Below are 23255 nucleotides of genomic sequence, written 5' to 3' on the forward strand. Positions count from 1 at the left end.
ATGTTTAATCTGCCTTCCTTGTGCTGTTAATAAACTTCGTTCTTTTCAAATGGCTTCAAGGGCATGCACCAATCCAATAGACCTGCTCAGAATCAGTACAAATATTAATCTTCTTCTCTTTGGATAATTCTAAAGCTCACGTGAGAGCAATTTTTTCAGCTTTCTGGGCAGAAGTCCCTGGAGGTAAAGGTTTAGCTTCCATTACCTGGCGGGCAGTCGTCACCGCATGCCCAGCTTTATGTACCCCTTGCTTTACGCAAAGCTGCTTCCATCAGTGACCCAGGAGTCTTCAGCATCCTCCAGCAGCTGGTCCTTTCAATTCGCTCTGCCAGAGCGAACAGCTTCTGCTGCTTCCAAGCAATTGTGGGCCACCGACTGCAAAACAGATTCACTGAGGAAAGAAGCCGGATCGACAACGTTATTAGTAGCAATATTTACATCATTAAACGTTCTAAGGAGGCATCGAGGGAGGAATGTTGTTTTTACACAAATGGGGACCCGACCCCCGTCAGGGGGACGGACACTGACACACAGATACCTGACTGCGAGACTTGCGGGTCAAACAGCGCCTCTTCCCACTGGCCGTGCGCTGCAGTACCCGAGTTTCTCCACAGTCTCCTTCAGTCATCATTCCAGTGGCCATAAGGGCCCGGTGTGTCTCTGCCAGCTGAGCCGTCTTTGGAGCCCACACTGACTGGAGCAACAGTTCATTCATCAACTTTGTCCTTTTAACTCTAATGATCTGAAATGTAAACTTGGGATAGCAACCAGCTCAGAGTTAATTATCATCACGTACAGAAATGTGTGCGAGCAGCATAGTTCGCAAGAGGGGACAGCTGGGCTCCGTTCACAACCCTTTGTGTTGCAGGGCTGTGTCACTGACCCCACATGTAACAGGAGCATCAAAGCTGGTAAGGTGAAAATTTTGTGCATTTTTATTTGTGTGGGTGTGTACACATACCCTTTCACATCTGTACTCTTCTACACCCCTCCCATACCAATAAATAGGTTCTTAACAATTCTTTGCACAGATACAGAAATTAACATTTTCAGTGGCGCGTTATGGGGAGAAAGTTTGGCATTTAAAATTAACTACTACAAAATATTCAGACTTACTTTCTCCTAAACATTCTGAGACTGTTTTTCAAGCCTTTAGTGGCATAATTCAGTGTTGTTGTGCACACCCCCCAGATGCACGTAGTTGTGTTAGTAAGTCCTGGACAGATGTCATGGTATCGACTCAGCTATGTACCACTGTGCCACATACACTAAACAGTGTGACACTTTCAGCTACTCTCTTATTTACGAAAAGAAAGCAAGGTAATCCTGTATTTTTAACAAGACACTTGGCTAATTAAAAAAAAAAAAAAACAAAACACACAACTAATCTTTTGCACCTTTAAAAGTGAACTTTTGTCTAAGAAAACACAATTTGAGCAATATCAATCTGATGTAAGGTGTCTCCACCACAGGTTGTGTGTGGAAGAGCTTTCTTCACAATCATGAATGATCAAATTGCTACATAAATTGCTATTTTTTTAATAGCTAAAGTGAGCATACTGTTAGAAAAATGGCATCTTAAGATGCTGTACAACTGGACTACCGCACATTACATAACACAGTTAAGAAAATGTTCTCTTGACCGAACCAAAACAAAATTACCAAATGAAAGGCAAAGGTGGGGGTAGTAGTGGGTGGGGGGGAGCGTGTGCCATCTGACTACACGTACATACCAGTAATATACATTTAAATATTAAGAAAAGAAAGCAAAGCATAACAAAGGTAAAAAGGACAAAAAAGAAAAAGAACTAGAGTGTTAATGTTGGTCTCCTGGCTCTCTAACAAACTCCTACCAAAGGGGCACCCTGGCTACACGGCAGCTGAAGGACCAGGGTGGAAGACAGTAGCTGCACACCCAGCAAATCACACGTGAATTTGACTTTAACATGGTATTAGGCAATTAAACATCTGAATAATTTATCCAGAATTATAAAGGCATCATTACATTAAACTATTAAAAGCCCACAAAACTACAAAAAAACCCAAATGTCAAACAAAAAATCCAAACCCTTTGAACTGTAAGATTTTGGGATCCAAAAAAGTTGTTTGAGACCACAGAGACTGCTGCATCAAAAAACAGACTAAAAAAAACCCCAAAAAGTATGAAAAAGTCAGCTAACATACTTAGTAACATGTCAAGTTCTGTGGTTTTTTTAAAATGCCTCTTAAAAAATGACACCACTGCCCCCCACACAGTTGTCTGGAATACCACTGAATGACAGGCGTTTGTGTAAAGCAGTGCTTTCTAATGCCCAGGTCACTAGAAATAAGCTTAATTATAAAGAAAGAGCTAAATAAGCCTTTTCTAAAAAATAATTTCTAAAATAGGAATGCTCTCCCCCAGCAGAGAGCTACTGCACCAAATAACCAAACTTCAAAAAAGAGAGAGGCATTAAAATACATTCTGTTCAGAAAGCCCAGAAGAAAAACTCTATGTGCCCATAGTAAGTGGATGCCACTTTTTTTTTTAACTTCTAAAAAACCAAAAATTTAACCTAAAAAAATGTTACAAAAGGCACTATCAAGCTTGCAAAAGCATTAAGTGCATTTTCTTTTTTTAGGTTTGTACCAAATCACGAAGCTATTGCAGGGTGTACGGTTTGTGTACAAACAGTCACTGCGACGTGCAACAGCCACGGAACCCGTCAAGCTCCGGATTTTTAAATCCAGCCCCACAGCGGTGAGACCGGGCGGCAACGGCCCCACCGCCCAGCACCGTCCTGCCCGCCGCTAGCGCGGCTGCGGACGCCCGAGGAGCTTCCTCAGTTCTCGCCTACAGGGTGGCACCAGTGAATCCAAACCCACCCCTTACTACCAGCACGGCCTCGGCAGATTTCAGTTTTCTGATCATATTTCCATTTTAAGGAACCGAAGCACTATCAACACTGGTTCTGGAAGCTGCCTTTCAAGAAACATGACAACCATTAAGCTCAATACAGAAAACTGTCTTGAGTTTTGAAAAGCATTCTTCAACCTCAGCATTGCACTGTCAAATCAAGCCATTCTCACAGAGGGCTAAAGAATAAAATTATTGAATGCTGTAACAAAAACTCATTACCACATCAAGACCAGAAACACAGTAAAAGGTTAGATTTCAATAAAAATATTTTTAGTCCTTATTCCTGTCTTTACAGTTGGGAAATAAGGAGCCACATCATGGGTCACTGGCCACCACACGATTATAAACTAGTCCATTATGGTATCTTGCTGGTAAATTTGCTGAAATTATTGCTGATGTGCTTTTGTGTAATAGCTATTAAAATCTGCTAACGTTAAAAGCTTCTGTGGGGAAAAAAAAAGCCACGCTAATATTTTTTTCAATCTTCAAGCTAACATTGAAAGGAATACCAGTAATGTCTATAGTGCCCCTTTACTAAAACACTCTATGTATCACGGTGCTTTTAACAGCTTCAGAACAAGCGAAGACTCGAGGTTTCAGGGTGAACATGTGCATACATACACACCCATATCTAAGTGTGTGCAGGTACTCAACTGTTTCGACCAAACTGCTGGTTTTAAACACCTTCTGTTTATGCACAGGATTCCTATTCATACTCAGCACTGAGAAGCATCCTGTCCTTACCCACGCCTTGGTTTAGGTCTTTCACTTTGAGCGTTCCCCCTGCAAACGGAAGAACATTCTATTCCTTGCCATCAATTTCCTCTCATAAAATTTCTGTTTACTGATGATCTGCCTCCTCCAGACTATCCAAGCAAAGAAATGCAGTTGAGAGCTAACAGGTTCATTACAGTAGTGACAACTGGTGACAGTAACATACCAGCGTTTCTAAGTCAAGGTTCGGCTTACTGCTTTACTCGCAACAAGGGTTAATTCATAGCTACTAGACAACTGCACTGTCACTAACTTCTTGCTATCACCAGTAATCTATCTCATATATGGCATAAAGACATATATTCTTTTTTTTTTTTTTTAACATACAGGTGTCCTCAATTGAGGAAAAATAAATAGCAAAGTACAAACCTCATGTCACTTCAGTAACATTGTAGTTTTTTCCCCCCACTCTAACAATGAAAACATAATTGAAGTCCCAGGAAGATGAATCACATTTTAGTGGGCAGAAGGCTCTGGAAAATAACGCAGTTTTAACAGAGCATGGTTGACACACGCGGGACTGTAGCGCCCAGGACTCCCAGGGTCCAGAGAGAACGAGGTGGCACTGCCAGATTTTCCTGGACTTCCTGTTATGGGACTATTTCTTCCCGAATTAGAATTCACCGAAGCATATGGAAGTCCAGCAGCGGTGGTTCGGGACTTGAATCTTGCCTTCAGTGTTGGACTAGGCCAACTGAAAGAAACAAAGTCATTTTGCATGTTGTTAGGAAGACTGCAATAAGGAGAGCAGTACTTGTACTCAGTGTCACTTGCACATCTTAGAAAAAATGTACCAGCAGAGAAAAATCATAACTGGTAAGAGACAGGTCTAAGAAGAAACAGTGACAGCACTATGTATTTTACGTAGACATGCTGCCTCACCACTAAGATGTCATTTGCTCCAAAATGCCCATGAAAAAGAATCGGGAGCTTGTGAAGCCCCTGGGAAATTTTAGTCCAACGCCCCCATTAGAAAAGGGCATCAAGTTGGAAGCTGACCTGATCTTAGTTAGTGCTGCTTAAATCAATGAGCACCAGTGTCTAAAATGTCCTTCAAAGTACAGTAAAATATTTCCTTTGCTAAATTAAACCACCTTTTCTGTAAAAAACTTTCCTTTTTGCAACAGTGTTCAAAGAAAAATGTAGAAATGGCATAATGCAGTCTGCTTCCATTATTTGTGTAGCGAAACATGACATTCTCTCTAAAAACCTAACACCATCGTTCACATGAACAATTCCTTTGGACTGGGGCAACAGAGGGTAAAAATAAAAACAGCAGTAAAAAGATGCCTGAAGATACTAAATTCAGTTTGATATCACTCTGCACAACCCAAGTACCTCAAAAAGCAAAACAACACTCTGGCACTGCATCCACAACAGGGATGAATTATCAACTGACATCACAACTACCATTGAGAACAGTGAAGGGTGCAAGTACTAAGTATTAAATCACCAAACTAAGACATTTGCCACCTGACAAACACTTCTGCTCTTGAGACCTTCATTTTCTATCTGATTTGTCTGTACAGATATGCTTAAGTTACGTGGAATCACAGTGTAATGGAAGGAATTTGACTGTAGCACCGGTAAACTTTCCTTACTAAAAAACACCTGCCAAAAAAAGGCTTGGTGATTAACTTCAGAAACACACTGACAGTCAATGCATTATACAAATATTGAATATTTAAAACAAGAGGTTTGTGAGCAAGGCCTGAAATTCTAGCTATTCAAGCTGTTCTGCAGCTGACCCGCTAAAAACATTATTTCAATGCATTTGATTGAATTTGCAGAAATACCTTTGCCTGTCAGATGAGGAGTACGACTGCACAGCATGTCTCCATTTGTAAATAATCGGGTATTTCTGTGGATCAATCTCTGCTGCTTCTATAGCTGCTAAGACATCACTATCCAGCTTTGAGGGCTGCTCCCTAGAATATAAACAGAAGTAGATGAAAAGAGAACTATGTCTTTGTTCAGCCAATACCAATTCCAAACATCTATTTCTTTGGGAAGCAAGGAAAATGGCCATGCCTTCCTATAAACATAGTTCCTCTATGAAGTTTTCCCAGCAGGTACACATATAAATGACTGTCCATTACTGCACAGTAGCTTCATGAAAGAAAAGTTTTGAAAATTTTATCTGAGGACATCCTAAAAGTGTTGTAACCAGCAAACCGATTTGGAAACTTGTGTTGTAGAGACAGTCTCCAGGTAATTAGTTGCCAGAGAACTGCATGGCTACTGCACAAACATTGAGACACTTTAAGATGATCACTCAAGGCTGACTGCAACTAGTGTTGCTTCATTTCACATCATCTCAATCTTGCTGTCAGGGATATTATAAAAAGCATCTTGTTTTGCATATATAAACTAAAGGACAAATAAGTGTTAAAAAAAAAAGACAATTCTTACCCAAGCAGGAATAACTTCTTAGAATTGTCGTTTGTGGGTGAAGCCTTCGAAAGAAATTTCTGGGAAGAAAGTTCTTGATGTCGTCGTGCCCCATTAGTCTGAATTCCAGATTCCGCAGACAGTCTCTCCTTTTCTGACAGTATTTTGCGTTCTGTCCTTAACTTGGTCTCTCCAGGTTTACCTGCAACATTTGGCTCAGAAGAACTTGCCAGTGAAACTGCATAGCAGGTCTTATCCAGATGGTCCTTGGATATTCTCACCTGACTTGTTCCTTCAGCCAGAATTCTCTCATTCTCATTTTTTTCAGTGATTTTATTTGATTCTCCTGCAATCTCCTGCTCTTGGAATGACAGGCTTTCAAATTCTGACATTAAATTTGAAACAGGCGATACAAAGCATTCTTCTCCATGATGCAAATGCTTTCTCTCACTAATTATCCTTTCACTGGACACAGAATTACAAAATCCATTTTTGGTGGAAGAAGCTGCCTTTTCATAGTGCCTGGGATGATCTGATGTTTCTATAATGTTTCCCGTGTGCCCCATTGACAAGATATCGCACTCGGCATCTCCGATAGCAGCAATGCTAGGTTCCTTGGACACAAGAGGTTGGCTGATATTCCGTGCTGCATTTTGTCTGTTTTTAATTTCTTCTAAGCTCATGTCATCGTCATCCTCATCCAAAAACGCTCCAACAGAAATAGAATTGCAGCACTTTTTACCCTTGCCTGTAAACAATTTTAATAAGAGTAACACATAAAAAGACTTTCAACAGAAAAGGGGTTACCAATCAAGTAAAGTAGGAAAAAATGCACTATGTCTTATTCTATTTATTGAAGTCCTCTTATTTATGCAATAGTATGAACTAACCTAAGTAAAGCTACAAGTGCAAGATGACAACATTACAGCTGCATCTTTTTTGCAGATAACCTTTTATATCCTTGCCATTTGAGAACTGTATTTCCTACACTGCTCACTTCGATAATTACCCAGCAAAAAAGGACAAAGTCAGGATAAAGAAGAATAGAGCAGGAAAGTGCTACTATTATAGAACAGCTTAAGTGTTCATGTCTTCCAAAGCACAAGGGCTCATGACCAGTGCAGTGACTGTGCCACCAGAGCCCCTTCAGATCCATAACCACGCACAGGAGGAGGAGGAAGCAGCACAAAGATTTGGGACTAGCGTGTGGCAAGCAGCAGTCAAAGGTATAAAAGCTTTCCTGGGTTTTGTTCGGTGTGTCTTTCACCCTCATCGGTAAAGAATTATTTTATTTGAAGAAGTTATTTATTCTGTATCTTTGGCTTAGAAAATTATGTACTCTTAAGATTAATCCCCAAATGCTCTGAGTGAAAACATACTAAAGACAGAGGTTTTCTCAGAGGAATTTCATTTGGGGGCTACAATCAAAGGGTTGGACTTGATTATCTCTGAGGTCTTTTCCAACCTAGCCAATTCTGTGATTCTGTGATTCTGTGATACTTCATATGACAGATACCAAGCAACTAATGAGGTCTGTGATAACTCTCCTATACTCGCAGTGCTGTTAGCTACTTTTTCAAGACTATAATCAGACTGTTTGGATAACAGATTAATGGTAACAACCGCAACAGGTGAATATGACTTCCCCTGGGCACCAAGCTTTTCTCTCCCTCTTCTCCCCAGGTACAACCTCTGTTGTTTGCAGCATTTGCCCTTTTCTTACCAGAAGGATGTGGAGTTTTATATCTATTGCAGGTTTCATTTTCCCCTGTTTCTTGCTGAGCCTTTTTGCTCATTTCCCGATGACTCAGGTACTCTTCTAATTTTCGCAACCCCTCCTGGGAAGACAGATCAACAAAACAGCCCAGAAATTCCCAGTATTCAACCCACGGGAACCCCAGTTCATGAGCTAACTCCCTGCAATAAATAAAATAAAACGAATCATTTGTGAAGACATAAATATTAGTTTGACAATAACTTTTCTGAACACATTTTATCAGCTATTAATAGGAGTATAAAGGTGCAACTAGGCAACACAACTTGCAACAATCAACAGTCTGCAAAAGCAATATACACATCCTTAGCAAACACAGTATCACCTAATTTCTTCTAGAATATTTTTCAAATTTAGTCTACTATTCTTACAGTTAGGACCATAAACATTGCTATTTTTAGCCTGACTGTATCCAGACATCAGATAGAGATTAATCCCCACTGACATGGGCATAATTTGACTGATAGTCCATTCAACAGCTTTTTCTATTTGGGAATGGGAGAAGGTAGGAAGAAGCAAGGAGTTATTTCAAGGAAAGAAATCTATTCATCTTTTAACAAAGCATGTTATATCCACACACTGCTGATTTAACAGCAAGGACACATACATCAAAACATATAGCTTTTATGAAGCCAAACACATGTATTAGGATCTTTTCACTCTGCTGTCTTTTTAACAATCCATCCATTTTACAGAAAAAGTAGGCTATACCTAATTTTAGATCTTCTGACAAATTAGGCAAGTCAATGTTTGAGAAAAGCATTCTACACATACCATCAATAAAGTTAAAACGTAGTTTCATTTGTTTCCAAAGCTAAGAAAGCTAGGTCTCACATTTGTAGCTATTTTGTTTACAAAAAAATACAGTAAAAATCCAACTACAATATATGTCGTAACTATTTCTGCCAGTAACTTTTGTGAAAAGATACTTTTCAGTACGTAACTGTACTATTAGCACAAGTCTTTCGCTTTCAATTGCTCTGTCTACTGCTAGTTTTTTATACCAACACTCTTTAAGATACCTTCCAACTCTTTCAACACCTCTCTCCAGATCAGATTTCCTGACATTGTGAAAGAAGCCAGCTCTCTCTCGAGGTGGAGTCTTCCAAAGCCTACGAAATTCTTCAGCCTTTAAAAAACAGAAATCATTTAAAAACCTACCCCCCACAGTATGAAGTTAACTCAGTGCTGGCTAAGTGTCTACCTGTAGATCTAGAAGACATTTAGCTGTTTGTGGTCTACATGTAAACAACTCAAATTCTGCTGCAAGTATTGCTCAACTCTAGCTATGGAGAACCTTATTTTAGATCTTAAGTTACTCCTCCCAGTAATACTGGTTTATAACTTTGCTTTGATCTCATAACTGCTTATTAAAAGAATAAGGACCATAATGGGTAACCACCATAAAGTAAACAGAACAGATGCTAAGTCTGTCTGGTTTAAGTTTGTGTGTGGCAGGAAACAGGTATGTCTTAGAATTCTGCCAGGTCATTAGAATTTTACTTAATGACAAATGCTCTCTTGCTCGCTAGTTTCTAGGATGCAAAGGTGATATTTTTATACGTATAAATTCAATTCCACAGACTTGTCACAATGATTAAAATATATTCTTGCTGATTATTTTGAATTTGAACTCCTGGGATTTCGTAAAATCCCAAACTTTATGCTTTTACGTGACAAAAATCAGCACCAATGCCTAAGAACTACATTCAGACACTAACAGCTTTTGTCAGCAACCAAAATAATACACTATTTACATCCTAGGTACATTTTTTCAGAGTATAAAATATATTTACATTTCTGCTGAGTGAACAGAAAATTGACCAACGAGCCTATTCAGAACAAAAATTATTAAGCATTTTGTTAATACTGAGTCCTGGAAGAATTCAAGCATTAGATGAAAAAAAGTTGTCAGCTGTATTTATTCACTATTTCTAAAGCTGTCAGACTTCCAGCATATTCATATTAAACAAATTAGTCAAAGAAACGCCTATAAATTTATAATCTATTTAAATGGTATCTAAGCATTCCCCCTGAGAACTGATGACTTTACTTTCCTGCTATGCAATCAATACCTTCAAAACTATCCTAACACCTACTACTTGGTCATCATTTCTTTCATTTATAGAAAAACATTAATGTTAACTCAACAGAGGTGATAAACTGCTTCTAACATCCAATGTCAATTTCTAGAAATGAGACAGAGTTAAGACTTTTTTAAAATCAATCCATAGCTACGTTGAAAGGCTTTGTTTCAAATTACAAAGAGCAACTATCTGTAGGACAATGAAACGTTTGTCAAAAAGTGCTCTTTGAATAGAATGCAATAGGAACAAGAATAAATTTCTTTTGACTGGACTTCCAACTCTTCTTATTTACACCACACATTTCTCTGTTCTCACCAATAAATAATTATTCACAAGTTTTTGTGCTTCCACTTCTCTATGGAAGACTCACCTCTTCAAAAAAAAAGTGTCACAATCTGTAATGAGAGCAAGCTACACCACACAACCAACTGTGGGTGGATCTCCTAATGGTTCTTTATTAAAAACGAAAAAAATAGGCATTAAACAAAGTTCTCTCCTTACCTTTGAGGGGCTCATGGGGCCTGCGAAAGCTCTTATCGACAACACTGGATCTTTGGGGCTGCCAGTGTATTTAGATAAAGTTCTCTGGGGGCTATCATCTATCTGATCGGGTGACCAGGGTGCACCTATTACAGGAGCTGAGGAATTGTCTTCTGCTCTCAAGAGTGGTACATAGTATCGACCTAAAATAAATAATACAAAGTTTTCTTAAGAAGTTTATGTTACATTAGCCTGCTGCTTCTTCCTAGAGTATCAACACAACCATATACTTAACCAGTGAACTTTCTTTCATTAGTACTTGTAATTCAAACTCATTGTTTCCATATTTATTGCCTGCTTACAGATCATATTTTAGAATAGGTTCCCTTCTCTCTCAAATACAAGGACACCTGCATTGATACATATATTCTTTCCCTAAGGATCTTCAACAAATTCCAAAACCTCCTTTTGCAAATGCCTAAACCCACAGATGACAAAACAGGGAAAAGTACTGTGTCAAAGGAATTACACGACTCCCTAGTGTGACAAATAAATCTCTTGCTCTGTAATATGTTCTATTTGCTTTTAGATTAAACTTCCTGCTTCAGGCTCGCTGAATAAAATAAGGGCCATGCCTACATTACAGAGCTATGAGGATAATCTTGCAATCCATAGAATAAGAGTTCTGACCATGTAATTTAAAAGACAGAATGTTTTCTGTTCCTTGCCAGTTCTATAGTTTCTCTTTGGTTTGCACAGCACTGTACAGTAGCATCATTTACGAACAAGAATGTTACAGAAAGCAAACAGAAGATGGTAAACAGCCGAACTACATGCCTGTTATAGTATAAAACTCTGAATACAGACCTTTCAAGTACTCTCTTATTTTTTCTTTTAATTCTGCAGATTTATTCTTGCTTCTTTCACAAACTACCTGTTAACATAATTTTAGTTGTTTGTTAGTAAAGTATAAGACATCAATGTCAAATGAACTGCAATGTGTGTTCTTTTCAAACAGTCCCATCATTGGCCTCTACCCATCTTATCCAGCACTTTTAATTCATAGTAGGACAAACCACTAAAATACATCGGTATCCATAAAACGGATACTGTAAAGAAAAGGCAGTGAATAAAATCTAGAACTTTTCCCCAGATACAATCAACATAAAATATCTTTAACATTATGGAAGATTTACACTCTAATCATGACACTAGTATCTCACTACAAGTCTCCTATCTACAGTAGTTAGTAAGTGTTTGAACTTTAAAAATATTGATTAGGCATCATATTTTCAGTTTTGTTGTGGACATGGAGAGACTTACTTCTGCTGGAGTTTGATCATATTTGTTTCTTGGATTTTTTACAATAGCTGGGTGTGAGGTAAGCACATTAACAACGTCTAAATTCCCAAACTTGCAGGCAAAATGCAATGGAGTATCAAATCCCTGCAGCGAGAAAAATGGAAAATTCACATGCATTTGGAAACACGATAAAGTCAAATCCACGTATTTTCTTTTGAGACTGGGAAAAGTAAATAAATGTCCTGTCTAATAACCAGGGCTCTTAATTCATCTTCTCCTACCATACTGTAGAACAATGATTGTTAAGCCCCCCAAAACTCATGAATAGCTTATTTTGCTAGAAGTGTTACCCTCTGTTCTCTTTCCTTCTCCCTTACACCTCCTTAACACCTTTCAGTTGTTTTCATAATAATAAGAACCTGGCAAACATTCAAATCTTACCATTTTATCTGGTGTATTAAGGTAAAGGTCAACAATATATTGGATGCGATTCTTCAACATTACGGCATTATCATCTGGATACATAAGCCGCATAAATTCAGGATTTTCTAAAGTGTCCAGTAATAACTGGCAGATACCAGGCTGATTCTCCTTGGCAGCAACATGCATGACATTGTACCTGCACCCTTCCTGAAAAAATAAGACAAGCATTAGAATGAACTCCAATCTAAACAGTTTTCTTATGCCCATGCACATAACTGATTTGACTGTGAAAATACAAAGGTTCCCACGCTGAGTCTTATATTTCAATTTTTGTTTCTTAATATCTTATTACAAAAATACGTTTACAAATTAGTAAATAAACATTCAGAACTGCAGCAAATTATATGATGTTATGCATCTTATGCATCTTTGTACCCACATTATTCTCACAATTAACTACACTTTTCTCATACTCAGCTATAGCCCCTTTTGACATCTAGGGGAAAAATGTGGCAAAGAAGGTACACTAAGATACCACATAATAAAAGGAGATAGGACGTTCAGTGTGTAAAAAGAACGGGAAAATAGGTGTGTATATATATAAAATTCGATTTCCTGTAATATATTACATACAAAGTTTCAACAACTTCACAAAGTTGGTCTGATGGAAATCACGTGTTCAAGAAAGATTGTTGGTGTCTGCTGAACGGTACCTTACACAGGGATATTCAATGCAGAGCATGTTTTGAAATCTAATGGTGCTGTCTAGGTAAGCAGTGCTGTAGGAACATGTAGTTACAGCCTAGGCACCACCCCGCTCCTTAAAATCATTCTATTTTAAAAAGAGTGGAATTATTTGGAGGAGACCAATACTACACAAACACAATACTATTCTTTCCCTGAAGAACTGCATGCTCAGTTTCTTCACTCTAGCTTTCCTGGAGCAAAGTGAACTCTCAGTTACAACGGGTGACTTATGCAAGACAGACAAGTGCCATGTTTCTCTTCACTTTCAGCTGGCAAAAACAAACCCCGAGAAACTTTGCACTGGTGGAAACAAGATACCTTGAAGAGTAGGAAACAACATTTCCAGTTCTGCTTATCAGGTCTCAAAGCTAAATCACTAAACCAGAATTTGGAATTTTCTGGTTTGGTTTGGTTTTTTTTTTACCTGTACAATTGTTGGATTGTCTCCTGACCCAATCAGATAGCGAGGGTTACTCCAAATAAGTTCTGAAAATGTTGCTGTATCTCCTTTCTCCACAGCTTTCCGAAGTTTAGCAGTAAGATCTTGAGTACGTGGACTTTTATAACTGTTGGCTCTCTCCTTATTAGCAGTTTCAGTCTCAGAGGAGCATAAGCCATCTATCAAAACACAAGTAACACGTTTCTAGATGCATTGTTTTTAGTGATCACCAATTTCACACCCAGACCATAAAAAGAAGCTTTTAATCTAAAATATGTATTAAGTTTGGATGTTTAAGCTACAGGACTAAAAAACTGAGATCAATGACATTAGAAATTACCAGTAGTAATAGGGAGGGAGGATAATATGACTTAATCATCTTGTAAAACTGTTTCACACGTTAATAGGGACTGGTAAATTTTATAATTACCAATCTGCTTCCACCCAAACTTAAAAGCAAAATTCAATGACAAATAAGAATTTTCTGAATATTAAAATTGCCTTTGCAGTATGTGACTACTGAGTCCCTTTAATCTAGCAACTGGCAACACTGTGAAATACGATCAGTGTTTACCATTTTATTTTGGAACTTATGACTCATTAACAGGTGGCTAAAGGACTGGTGTCACCATCAACATTTTGGTTTTTTTGACCATGGGGCAAACTCCATGGTACCCGGTCTCCTCAAATCAGATGGGCTTCATCCTTCTAGGAAGAGCAAGAGGACTACAGCCCATAAGTTGGCGGGGTTGATCAGAAGGGTTTTAAACGAGGTTTGAAAGGGGAAGGGGTTGAAACTGGGCTCTCCAAAGATCAGCCTAAGGATGAAAAGCCTGAATTAAGAGTGAAATCAGCAGCCCACCTGAAGTGCATGTACACTAATGCACGCAGTATGAGCAACAAACGAGACGAGCCGGAAGCCACCGTGCAGCAGGAAAGCTATGACATAATTGCCATCACAGAAACATGGTGGGATGACTCATGTGACTGGAGGGCTGCTATGTGTGGCCACAAGCTCTTCAGAAAAGACAAGCAGGGTAGGAGAGGTGGAGGGGTGGCCTTATATGTTAGAGAGTCTCTTGACTCTGTTAAACTTGAGGTCAGCAGTGACAAGGTTGAGTGCCTGTGGACCAGAATCGGGGAAGTCCAACAAGGCTGACATCCCCGTGGGTGTCTGCTATAGACCGCCCAACCAGGACGATGAAGGAGATGAATTACTCTACAAGCAGCAGGCAGATCTCTCAGAATCGACAGCCCTTGTTCTTGTGGGTGACTTTAACCTGCTGGATATCTGCTGGGAGCTCAATACTGCACAGAAGAGGCAGCCTAGGAATTTCCTAGAGTGTATAGAAGACAATTTCCTTCATCAGCTGGTAAATGAGTGGATCAGGGGTAAGGCCCCGCTAGACCTACTGTTCAGAAACAGAGAAGGGCTGGTAGGAGATGTAGTGGTTGGAGGCCGCCTGGGGCATAGCGACCATGAAATAATACAATTTTCAATACTCAGAGATGCAAGGAGAGCCATCAGTAAAACCTCTACACTGGACTTCCGGAGGGCAGATTTTTGCCTATTCAGAAGTCCAGTTCAGAGCATACCCTGGGAAACAATGCTCAAAAACAAGGGGGCCCAGGAGGGTTGGACACGCTTCAAGCAGGAGGTCTGAGTGCACAGGAACGGGCTGTACCAGTGTGCCGAAAGGCCGGCCGGCGGGGAAGGCAACCGGCTTGGCTAAACAGGGAGATTCTGAAGGAAAGCAGAAATAAAGAGAGAGTTGACCAACTGTGGAAAAAAGGGCTGGCTGCTTACAAAGAATTTATGAAAATAGCTAGATCATGCAGACAAAAAAAAAAAAATCAGGGAAAGAAAAGTGTAATTTGAAGTTAATTTGGCCAATTCTGTTAGGGATAATAAAAAGTCCTTCTTTAAATACATTAACAACAAAAGGAGGGGCAAGGAAAACCTCCATTCTCTGTTGAACTTTGAGGGAAATATAGTTAACAAAGATGAGGAGAAAGCTGAGGTACTTAATACCTACTTTGCCTCAGTTTTTACCAGTAAGACAGGTGGCCCTCAGCACAGCTGGCCTCTGGAGGTGGTTGACAGAGACAGAAGCCAAATAGCTCCCTTGTATTCCAGGAGGAAATAGTTGGTGACTTACTGAGCCATCTGGATTCTCACAAGCCTATGGGACCAGACAGGATCCATCCTAGGGTGATGAGGGAGCTAGCGGAAGAGCTCACCAAGCCACTCTCCATCATCTCCCAACAGTCCTGGCTCACTGGGGAGGACTCACACAATTGGAAATTGGCGAATGTTACCCAATCCACAAAAAGGGCAACAAAGCTGACCCTGGCAACTACAGGCCTGTCAGCCTGACCTCGGTGCCTGGCAGGGTTACAGAGCAGATCATCCTGAGTGCAATCACACAGCACTTTCAGGATGGACAAGGGATCAGACCCAGCCAGCATGGGTTTAGGAGGGGCAGGTCCTGTCTGACCAACTTGATCTCCTTTTATGATCAGGTGACCCACCTGGTGGATGAGGTAGTAGATGTGGTCTATCTGGACTTCAGCAAGGCCTTTGACACTGTCTGCCATAATATACTCCTGCAAAAGCTGGTCGCCCATAGCTTGGACAAGTGCACTCTCTGCTGGGTTAAGAACTGGCGGGAAGGCCAGGCCCACAGAGTGCTGGTGAATGGGGCTGCATCCAGCTGGCGGTCAGTCACTAGTGGTGTCCCCAGGGGTCAGTGTTGGGTCCAGTCCTGTTTAACATCTTTACTGATGATTTAGATGAGGGGACTGAGACCATCATCAGCAAATTTGCTGATGACACCAAGTTGGGAGGGAGTATCAACCTGCTGGAAGGCAGGAGGGCTGTGCAGAGGGATCTGGATAGACTGGAAAAATGGGCCAATTCCAATGGGATGAAGTTCAACAAGGCCAAGTGCCGGGTCCTGCACTTTGGCCACAACAACCCCCTGCAGCGCTCCAGGCTTGCACAGAGTGGCTGGAGAGCAGTCAGGTAGAAAGGGACCTGGGGGGACTAATGGACAGGAAGCTCAACGTGAGCCAACAGTGTGCCCAGGTGGCCAAGAAGGCCAATGGTATCCTGTCCTGTATCAAACATAGCGTGGTCAGCAGGACAAGGGCAGTGATCCTTCCCCTGTGCTCTGCATTGGGGAGGCCACACCTGGAGTATTGCGTTCAGTTCTGGGCCCCTCAGTTCAGGAAAGAGATTGAAGTGCTGGAGCGAGTCCAGAGAAGAGCAACAAGACTGGGGAAGGGACCTGAACACAAGACCTGTGGGGAGAGGCTGAGGGAGCTGGGATTGTTCAGTCTGGAGAAGAAGAGGCTTAGAGGTGAGCTCAGCACTCTCTAGAACTACCTGAAGGGCAGTTCTAGCCAGGGGGGATTGGGCTCTTCTCCCAGGCAGTCAGCAACAGGACAAGGGGGCATGGGCTTAAACTCTGGCATGGGCTTAAACTCTGCCAGGGACTTAAACTCTGCCAGGGGAAATTTAGGCTGGAGATTAGAAAGCAATTCTTTGCAGAGAGAGTGGTCAGCATTGGAATGGCTGCCCAGGGAGGTGCTGGACTCACCGGCCCTGGAGGTTTTTAAACTGAGATTGGACATGGCACTGAGTGCCATGATCTGGTCAATGGACTGGAGTTGGACCGTGGGTTGGATTTGATGATCTTTGAGGTCTTTTCCAACACAGTCAATTCTGTGAACTTACTTTACAATTAAGTACAGTTTTAAAATACTGTGCTATTTTATCAGCATCTTATTATACTTTAAAATGCTGAAGTTTATGACTAAAATAAAATCCTACCAAATATAACCATGAACTACTAAGCAACATACCTATGCAGGCCATTACCAACATTTCATAGAATCATAGAGTCATTTTGGTCATTTCAGCTTTGGAAGAACAGCAACAATCTTTAACACAAAATTCATGCGAACCACAACAATTGCTTTTAAAAGTAACCAGTTTACTTTATCATCACGTAGACCACAGAAACCACGCATTGAAGGCCAAACGTTACGCTTTAAAACATAAAGAGCAGACTTCTCATAGATTCCTGAGACTCTAATTTACTTCTGTGGTAGTTCTTTACAAAAGAAATGGCCGGATTCCAATGTTTTTACTCCTGTACATAAACTTCAGCGCTCCTTTCTTGGAAAAGCATCAGTTAACTTCAGGCATGACTTCTCCACTGACAGAATCATTTTATACATAAGGAAAACCAGATTTGAAATAAAAAAATTAAAATATGCTTTTTATTGTCTGTTTCTAATTTATTTCGCAGGAAAAAAAAACGTAATTAAATACTGGCTATCATATCTATTTATATATTATTTGTTGAGTAAGTTCTGGAGCTGTGATCTAACATTTGTGTACAGTTTATCTTAAAAACCACCACCCTAAAGAGACTTCAATTTATTAAGATGCTTCACCCTTTGAAATTTTTCTGCTATTAGTATACTGGTTATTAAGTTGTTGCTTTTTCTCTCATAAAAAATTAACAGACTGTATATTGTGTCTACTGCACATAGATGAATACCCTCACTTACCTCTGTTAAATGATCCCATTTTCACTGGAGACAAACATACAGAGGACTTGCTTGGAGACGGGAAATAATCACAGATTCCTTTAGCAAATTTCTCAGCATCCTCTCTGTTTGAAAAAGCTTTAAAACGGGACCCCTTAATCATCCTAACAGCTTGGAGAGCTTCTTTTTTATCTTCATAAACATGTATTCTCTCTGCAAAAAAGTACAATCAAAGTTAAATTATTTCAATAACCTCAGATTTGTTCCTAGAAACAGATTATAAAATTCTCAGACTATTCTACCAGCTTGGTCTCAAACTGTTTCTCTACCAAACACAGTGTAAGGATAAAAAGTCCTTTTAAATTTTCTCTCCTGGAAACTGAGTAGAAGAATTTTACACACTCCAGCTAACATCAGGTGTTACGTGTACCATGTTTGGCCATTCATACCAATCAATATCTGAATATCTTTCTAAATAGACGGGCCAGCTTCAACAAGCACTTCACATCCAGACTGGAAAGCAAACTCAGAGCTTATTCACCCTGCATGACTTTCCATGTTCTCCTGTTCAGAAAGAACAACTATGTCAGCAATTCACTGTCACAACTTTAAGACCTCTACACAGAACCTCAGACATTAATCAAATCCTTCTCCTTTCTCTCCTGTTGCGTCAATGTTAATTTGTTCAAATTAAGATAACTGAATATCCTTTCTATGTGAAAGAACACTTATTGTCTCAGAGTAAACGATCATTTATGGACTACTGTAATCCTGCCACTAGGTAATTCGATAATTCCTTATTACAGTATTAGTCAATAAAATGTGAAGAATGACTGATGCTTCCAGATACCATTCGTCATTAAGACAGAAATGAAAATACGAAATCTGTTAAAAGAGACTATTTAATCTTCAACTGATGATAGTATAAATAGCTTTTTGATTATTTATTTGTAGGATTACTTTTTATTCCTGAGAGGGATTAAAAGCACAGGATAGGTATGAGAGTAGCGGTAGGAAATTATCTTCTTCAAGTAGAGGATCCTCATGTGTATCAAGTATTATGGCAGAACACATGGGATGTCTTATAACTGTGTTTCTGTGCCTCATTAGATCCAATAAATACTATTTATAGAAACAAACAAATACTTCAAGCAATGCTTAAAACACTAATACAGTGGTCTTCATATCCCCTGCTATATAGAAGAAGATCTGTTTAGATATGATTGCAAAATGCTTGGAAAATCACTGGAAATAAAGGAAATGAATGTTTACCATTCCTTGCCAGTATGTCATCGTAAACTGGACAAACACCATAGAATAGCGGAGGGTCTCTGGAGAGCGCCTGAGTACTGCTCTGTGAATCAACACAGCCCGCTCCACAGACTGGGGCTGAAGAGTTCACATGCATCACAGCATCTTCTTCTGGAGGGTTCAGACCTACACAGTACCCAAAGTCCACCTCTTCAGAAACACCTCCACGGCCACTGCGATTTGGTGCCACAGTTTTCAAAGCCTTCTGTGCTTCTGCCTGGCTGCCATCAGATGGGACATTTCCAGCAGCCTCCTCCGACAGAGCAGATCCTTCTTCCTCCAATGCTCCTTGCTGCTGCTGCTCTAACAATGCCTGAGCCAATTTTTTTTCAAAAATAAACCTAGTAGTCAAGGTAATAGGCCCACATTTCAGTCCTGCTCTTATAATTTCTTCTCTAAGCTCATCAGGGGTGAGCTGCTTCAACCGGGATAATATTGCATCCATCGTGATTTCACCTATAGGAAAGAAAAAAAGAATGGAAATAAACTAAAGAACAACATAGTTTTTTCCTGCTATTTAAATGCTGTATTAAACCCAAGGAATAAAGTGTCTCCTAGCAATTTTTTGGATTCTGAAGAGATTATTACAGTTGCAGAGAAGACAACTCAACCTCCTTGCACAACTACTTGAAAGATAATTTACAGCTTAGTTTTTACTTTCATTTGCCCTTTTCATATTTCATGAAGACTTGTGGAGTAAAAATTCAGTCCAGAGTATTTATGCATGAAAATTTATGACAGGTTGAGAAATATTTGATTCCTGCCAACAGAGGAACAATCTGTACGTAATGGAATATAAGGACGCGACGACTAGTTAGCCCCAGTAAGAGACTCTGGTTAGGTAGCACCTACAGCTAAAAGCACATCACTATTTCTATTATTTCTGTAAGAATTTCTAGCTGAAAAAAAGTATAATGCATAAGTATGACACAATAACCAGGGGAGTCTATCTCTGGCCATGGTGCAAGGCTGGAACTATTTAGACAACATGTTGTTTCCCAGCCCGTTTGGACAGCAAACAGCCAGAAGACAGGAACAGTTGATCCTTTCAGATTTCCTTCTCTGACAGAGAGGCAGCTGGAAGAATTTCCAAAGGAAAATCCTTCTCCCTGGTAGGATACTACAAGTCCCCCAATTTGCTTCCCTCCAGGTAATCCACACACAGCTCCTGCACAGTCAGCAAGAAGATAATATAAAACCAACATGATGTCAACACAAATTTCTTGCTCTTAAAAACACAACTGAAAAATACAGGATTTGGGCAGCCCAAGGACACAAGAAGCTTTATTTTATGAGATACTGCATCAATGTATCTCCACAAAGGCTGTGACCTTTCCTGCTGGACACCAGTTAGAATTCTGTTCTAAAGCTGTCATTTCTTCAGGCTGTTGAACTCCTTCAGCTGCTTTCTCTCCCTGCTTACATTAACCCTTCCTTCACCACCCAGTCATTTTATGTCTTGTACTGGTTTGGACAGGTATGTCTGGTGTTAATGCTTTCTTTTCAATTCTAGGTTTCATCCTCAGTTTATGAAACTTAAGACTATTATTTCCACATTAATTTACATCTATTTCTTTAATAATGTTATATTTAGAATAAAACAACTCCTAATCTTACTCCATTAGAGACAAAGCAGGCATATAAAATAATCTTTCTTCTCGGTTTGTGGTTAAGCAAAAAATATCAGCAAGAAGCAATTTCTCTGGTACCTCATGTTCAACAGAACTTGGCACCTAAAACTTTCTTCCTCAACTATGTGAGAAAAAGTAATTCTTTCATGTGTCCACTACAACTCCAGCACAACTAAATGAGAGAGCAAAACGACAAAGCAGAACAACAGTTGAAGCTTACTGTAGAAACAGGAAAGGCACTTTGTTGGAATGACAACATAGAATTTGCATTAAACATGTTTGTGTTCTGACATTAAGCTTCCAGCTTTCAAGCATTTATTAATTTTTAACCACATCATCTGTTTAGATCTGTCCAAAACAAAAGGTGTGACTTGCAAAACCAAGAAATAGCAATTGCCTGGTTTAAGATAATAATTTCATCATGTGGTACAAGCAGATGCAAGAGTCAATTATCTGAACCTTAAAATGCATTTTATGTAACTTCAAATGATCCAGAGTACAGTCAGCACCAATGCAGCTACTTTTTCTAGTTTAGCACACAAGGTCTTGCAAGTTACCTTTAGTGGCTTTACAAATATGAATAACTACTGTAATAACAACCACATGTTTGAGGTTTCTTTCAAATCAACCAAAGTCTGGGAGAACAAATGAGAGTTTCATTTGAACAAATAAAAGTTTCACTTGTCTTACTGCATCAGTATGAAACAGTAGCATCTGTTTCCAAAAAATCATCAAGACTAGTACCAACAGAGAATGAACAATTGACTTTTAAGGATGCCAGTATTTTATTCCGCTACTCATTAAATCCTTCAGTAAGTAAGTAACATAAGAAAACAGACCTCTTCTTTTATCTTTTCCAGGCAGGAATTAAGTGACACATATCCTGTCTGTAGCTTTATTTCGACTGCCAGGATTTACACATGGCACAATAATTGTGGCTGTGTAATTGGGTATTTTGTCTATACTGCCTGTTGCCAAATTAGCCAACAGTTATGAACCATGTAGCAGAAATAGAACTACAAAACAGACTCGGAAAAAGCTACGGGAAAGACAAAATAAAAATTAAAGAAAAAAAGAAAGAAACATGACTTCTCAAGAACGAGAAATGCACATGTACTTCTAGACCTCGTAAGGGAGGGCAGGCTCGGCGCGGGAGAGGGTTCAGGCAGCAGAGCCAGCGCCAGCACGCGTGGACAGGGAGCTGCCCGCAGCAGCCCGCCCTGCGGCCGCAAGCAGAGCAGCGGTGGGGCCGCCCGTGACCAAGAGGAGCCGGGGCCGGGCCCGGTGCCAGGGGAGCTCCGCCCGTGGCAGAGGAACCCCGGGGCCGCGCAGGCAGGAAGGGCCAGAGGCCGAGCGGCCACGGGCCTCCCCGGGCGGTGTCCGCTGCCCAGCCGGCTCTCCCGCCCGGCGAGACGCAGCGCCAGCCCCCGCCGACCTCCCCCGAGTCTCTCACCTGGGCGGCTCCCGCTGCAGCGCCGGCTCCCCGCAGAGAGTGGCGCCGGGGCGGAGCGGGCCGCCGCGGAGGAGATGGCGGCTGGCGCCCCGCGGCCGCACGGCCTCCTCTCCAGCAGCCGCAGTAGCCAGCCCACGGCGCCGATGACCGCGCAGGCCGCCAAGAGCTCCCAGCCCGGCCAGCAGACCCAGTCAGCTCCCCAGAGGGAGCCCCAGCCACCGGCGGCCCCGACCCACCGCTCCATGCCCCGGCCCGCTCCCGCCCGCCGCTCAGCAGCTCCCGGCGGGCCTGTCGTGGACGGTACCTCAGCGGCCTCGCGGCTTCCGCCTCTGCTCCTCCCACCGCCCCACCCCGCCAGGCCCCCGCCCCGCGAGACGCCAGGTCTGCCCGAGCGGCTGCCTGACAGAAAACCCCGGCAGCCGGGCCGGTGCCTGCGGGGGGCGCAGCTCCAGGCTCAAGTCAGAACGGCGGTTTTGGGTGACAAAAGCGTTTAATTGGGCCCCGAAGAGCTGTAGGGCTGGAGTCTCAACTGACGCTGGCACTGCACAAAGAGATGCTTTAAGGAATGCAGGACTCGACAATTTCCCAGTACCTCCCTCCTCCACCACGTTAGATACGTGTATTTTACAACCTCGCTTACTTGGATTCAGAATTTCTATTTAGATGGCATGAGGAGTGCATGAGATTAATACAACTCCACTCATCCCAGTAGGTGTAACTTGCACTACAAACCAACTGGTCAGTCACTGGTTAGAATGACAAAAAAATGGCAGTCCTGCAAGAAGCTGACAACATCCCTTTAGCTCACGCTGTTTAATACTACGAGCGAGGTACAGTCATTTCTCTCTTCGTCATGGCAAGTGGCTAATTTGTAACCAAGATGACATGTCTCCATCGTGGCATTTTGAACATGCAAACTTAAGATGTTGGCAAATTCAGGCCAAGGCAAACACACTCATTATTTTGAACATGTTCAGCAAACTG

At 41.0% G+C, this 23255-nt stretch overlaps 1 protein-coding gene across 3 annotated transcripts; it reads right to left on the reverse strand.

Moving 5' to 3' along the window:
* Positions 1 to 912: 912 nt before the first annotated feature.
* ANKLE2 (ankyrin repeat and LEM domain containing 2) lies at positions 913 to 22620 on the reverse strand. 3 transcript variants are annotated; one of them, XM_065851407.2, is made up of 13 exons: positions 22576 to 22620; positions 19149 to 19643; positions 17898 to 18089; positions 13302 to 13495; positions 12149 to 12337; positions 11729 to 11851; positions 11273 to 11339; positions 10427 to 10608; positions 8861 to 8967; positions 7788 to 7981; positions 6086 to 6812; positions 5470 to 5601; positions 913 to 4367 (listed from the first exon to the last, which is right to left on the reverse strand). In XM_065851407.2, exons 2-13 carry the CDS (start codon positions 19630 to 19632, stop codon positions 4130 to 4132), a joined length of 2829 nt encoding a protein of 942 aa, XP_065707479.1. In that variant the 5' UTR covers positions 19633 to 19643; positions 22576 to 22620; the 3' UTR covers positions 913 to 4129. The 3 variants fall into 3 exon arrangements, with proteins under 3 accessions (XP_065707479.1, XP_071671903.1, XP_065707480.1); XM_071815802.1 differs by lacking the exon at positions 22576 to 22620 and adding an exon at positions 22508 to 22570; XM_065851408.2 differs by lacking the exon at positions 22576 to 22620 and adding an exon at positions 22272 to 22530.
* Between the last annotated feature and the right edge of the window lie 635 nt (positions 22621 to 23255).

The sequence above is a fragment of the Patagioenas fasciata genome, chromosome 17 (assembly GCF_037038585.1).
Source record: "Patagioenas fasciata isolate bPatFas1 chromosome 17, bPatFas1.hap1, whole genome shotgun sequence".
Classification (NCBI taxonomy): Eukaryota; Metazoa; Chordata; class Aves; order Columbiformes; family Columbidae; genus Patagioenas; species Patagioenas fasciata.

What these genes read in the sequence shown, in the direction of transcription:
- ANKLE2 (XM_065851408.2), bottom strand. Translation starts at nt 22,515, where the DNA reads ATGGAGCGGTGGGTCGGGGCCGCCGGTGGCTGGGGCTCCCTCTGGGGA. An exon ending in CTGCAGCGGGAGCCGCCCAG is followed by an intron (nt 19,644 to 22,271) that starts GTGAGAGACTCG and finishes TCTTTCCTATAG; the next exon opens with GTGAAATCACGATGGATGCA. An exon ending in TTAATACACCAGATAAAATG is followed by an intron (nt 11,852 to 12,148) that starts GTAAGATTTGAA and finishes TTCTCGCTGCAG; the next exon opens with GGATTTGATACTCCATTGCA.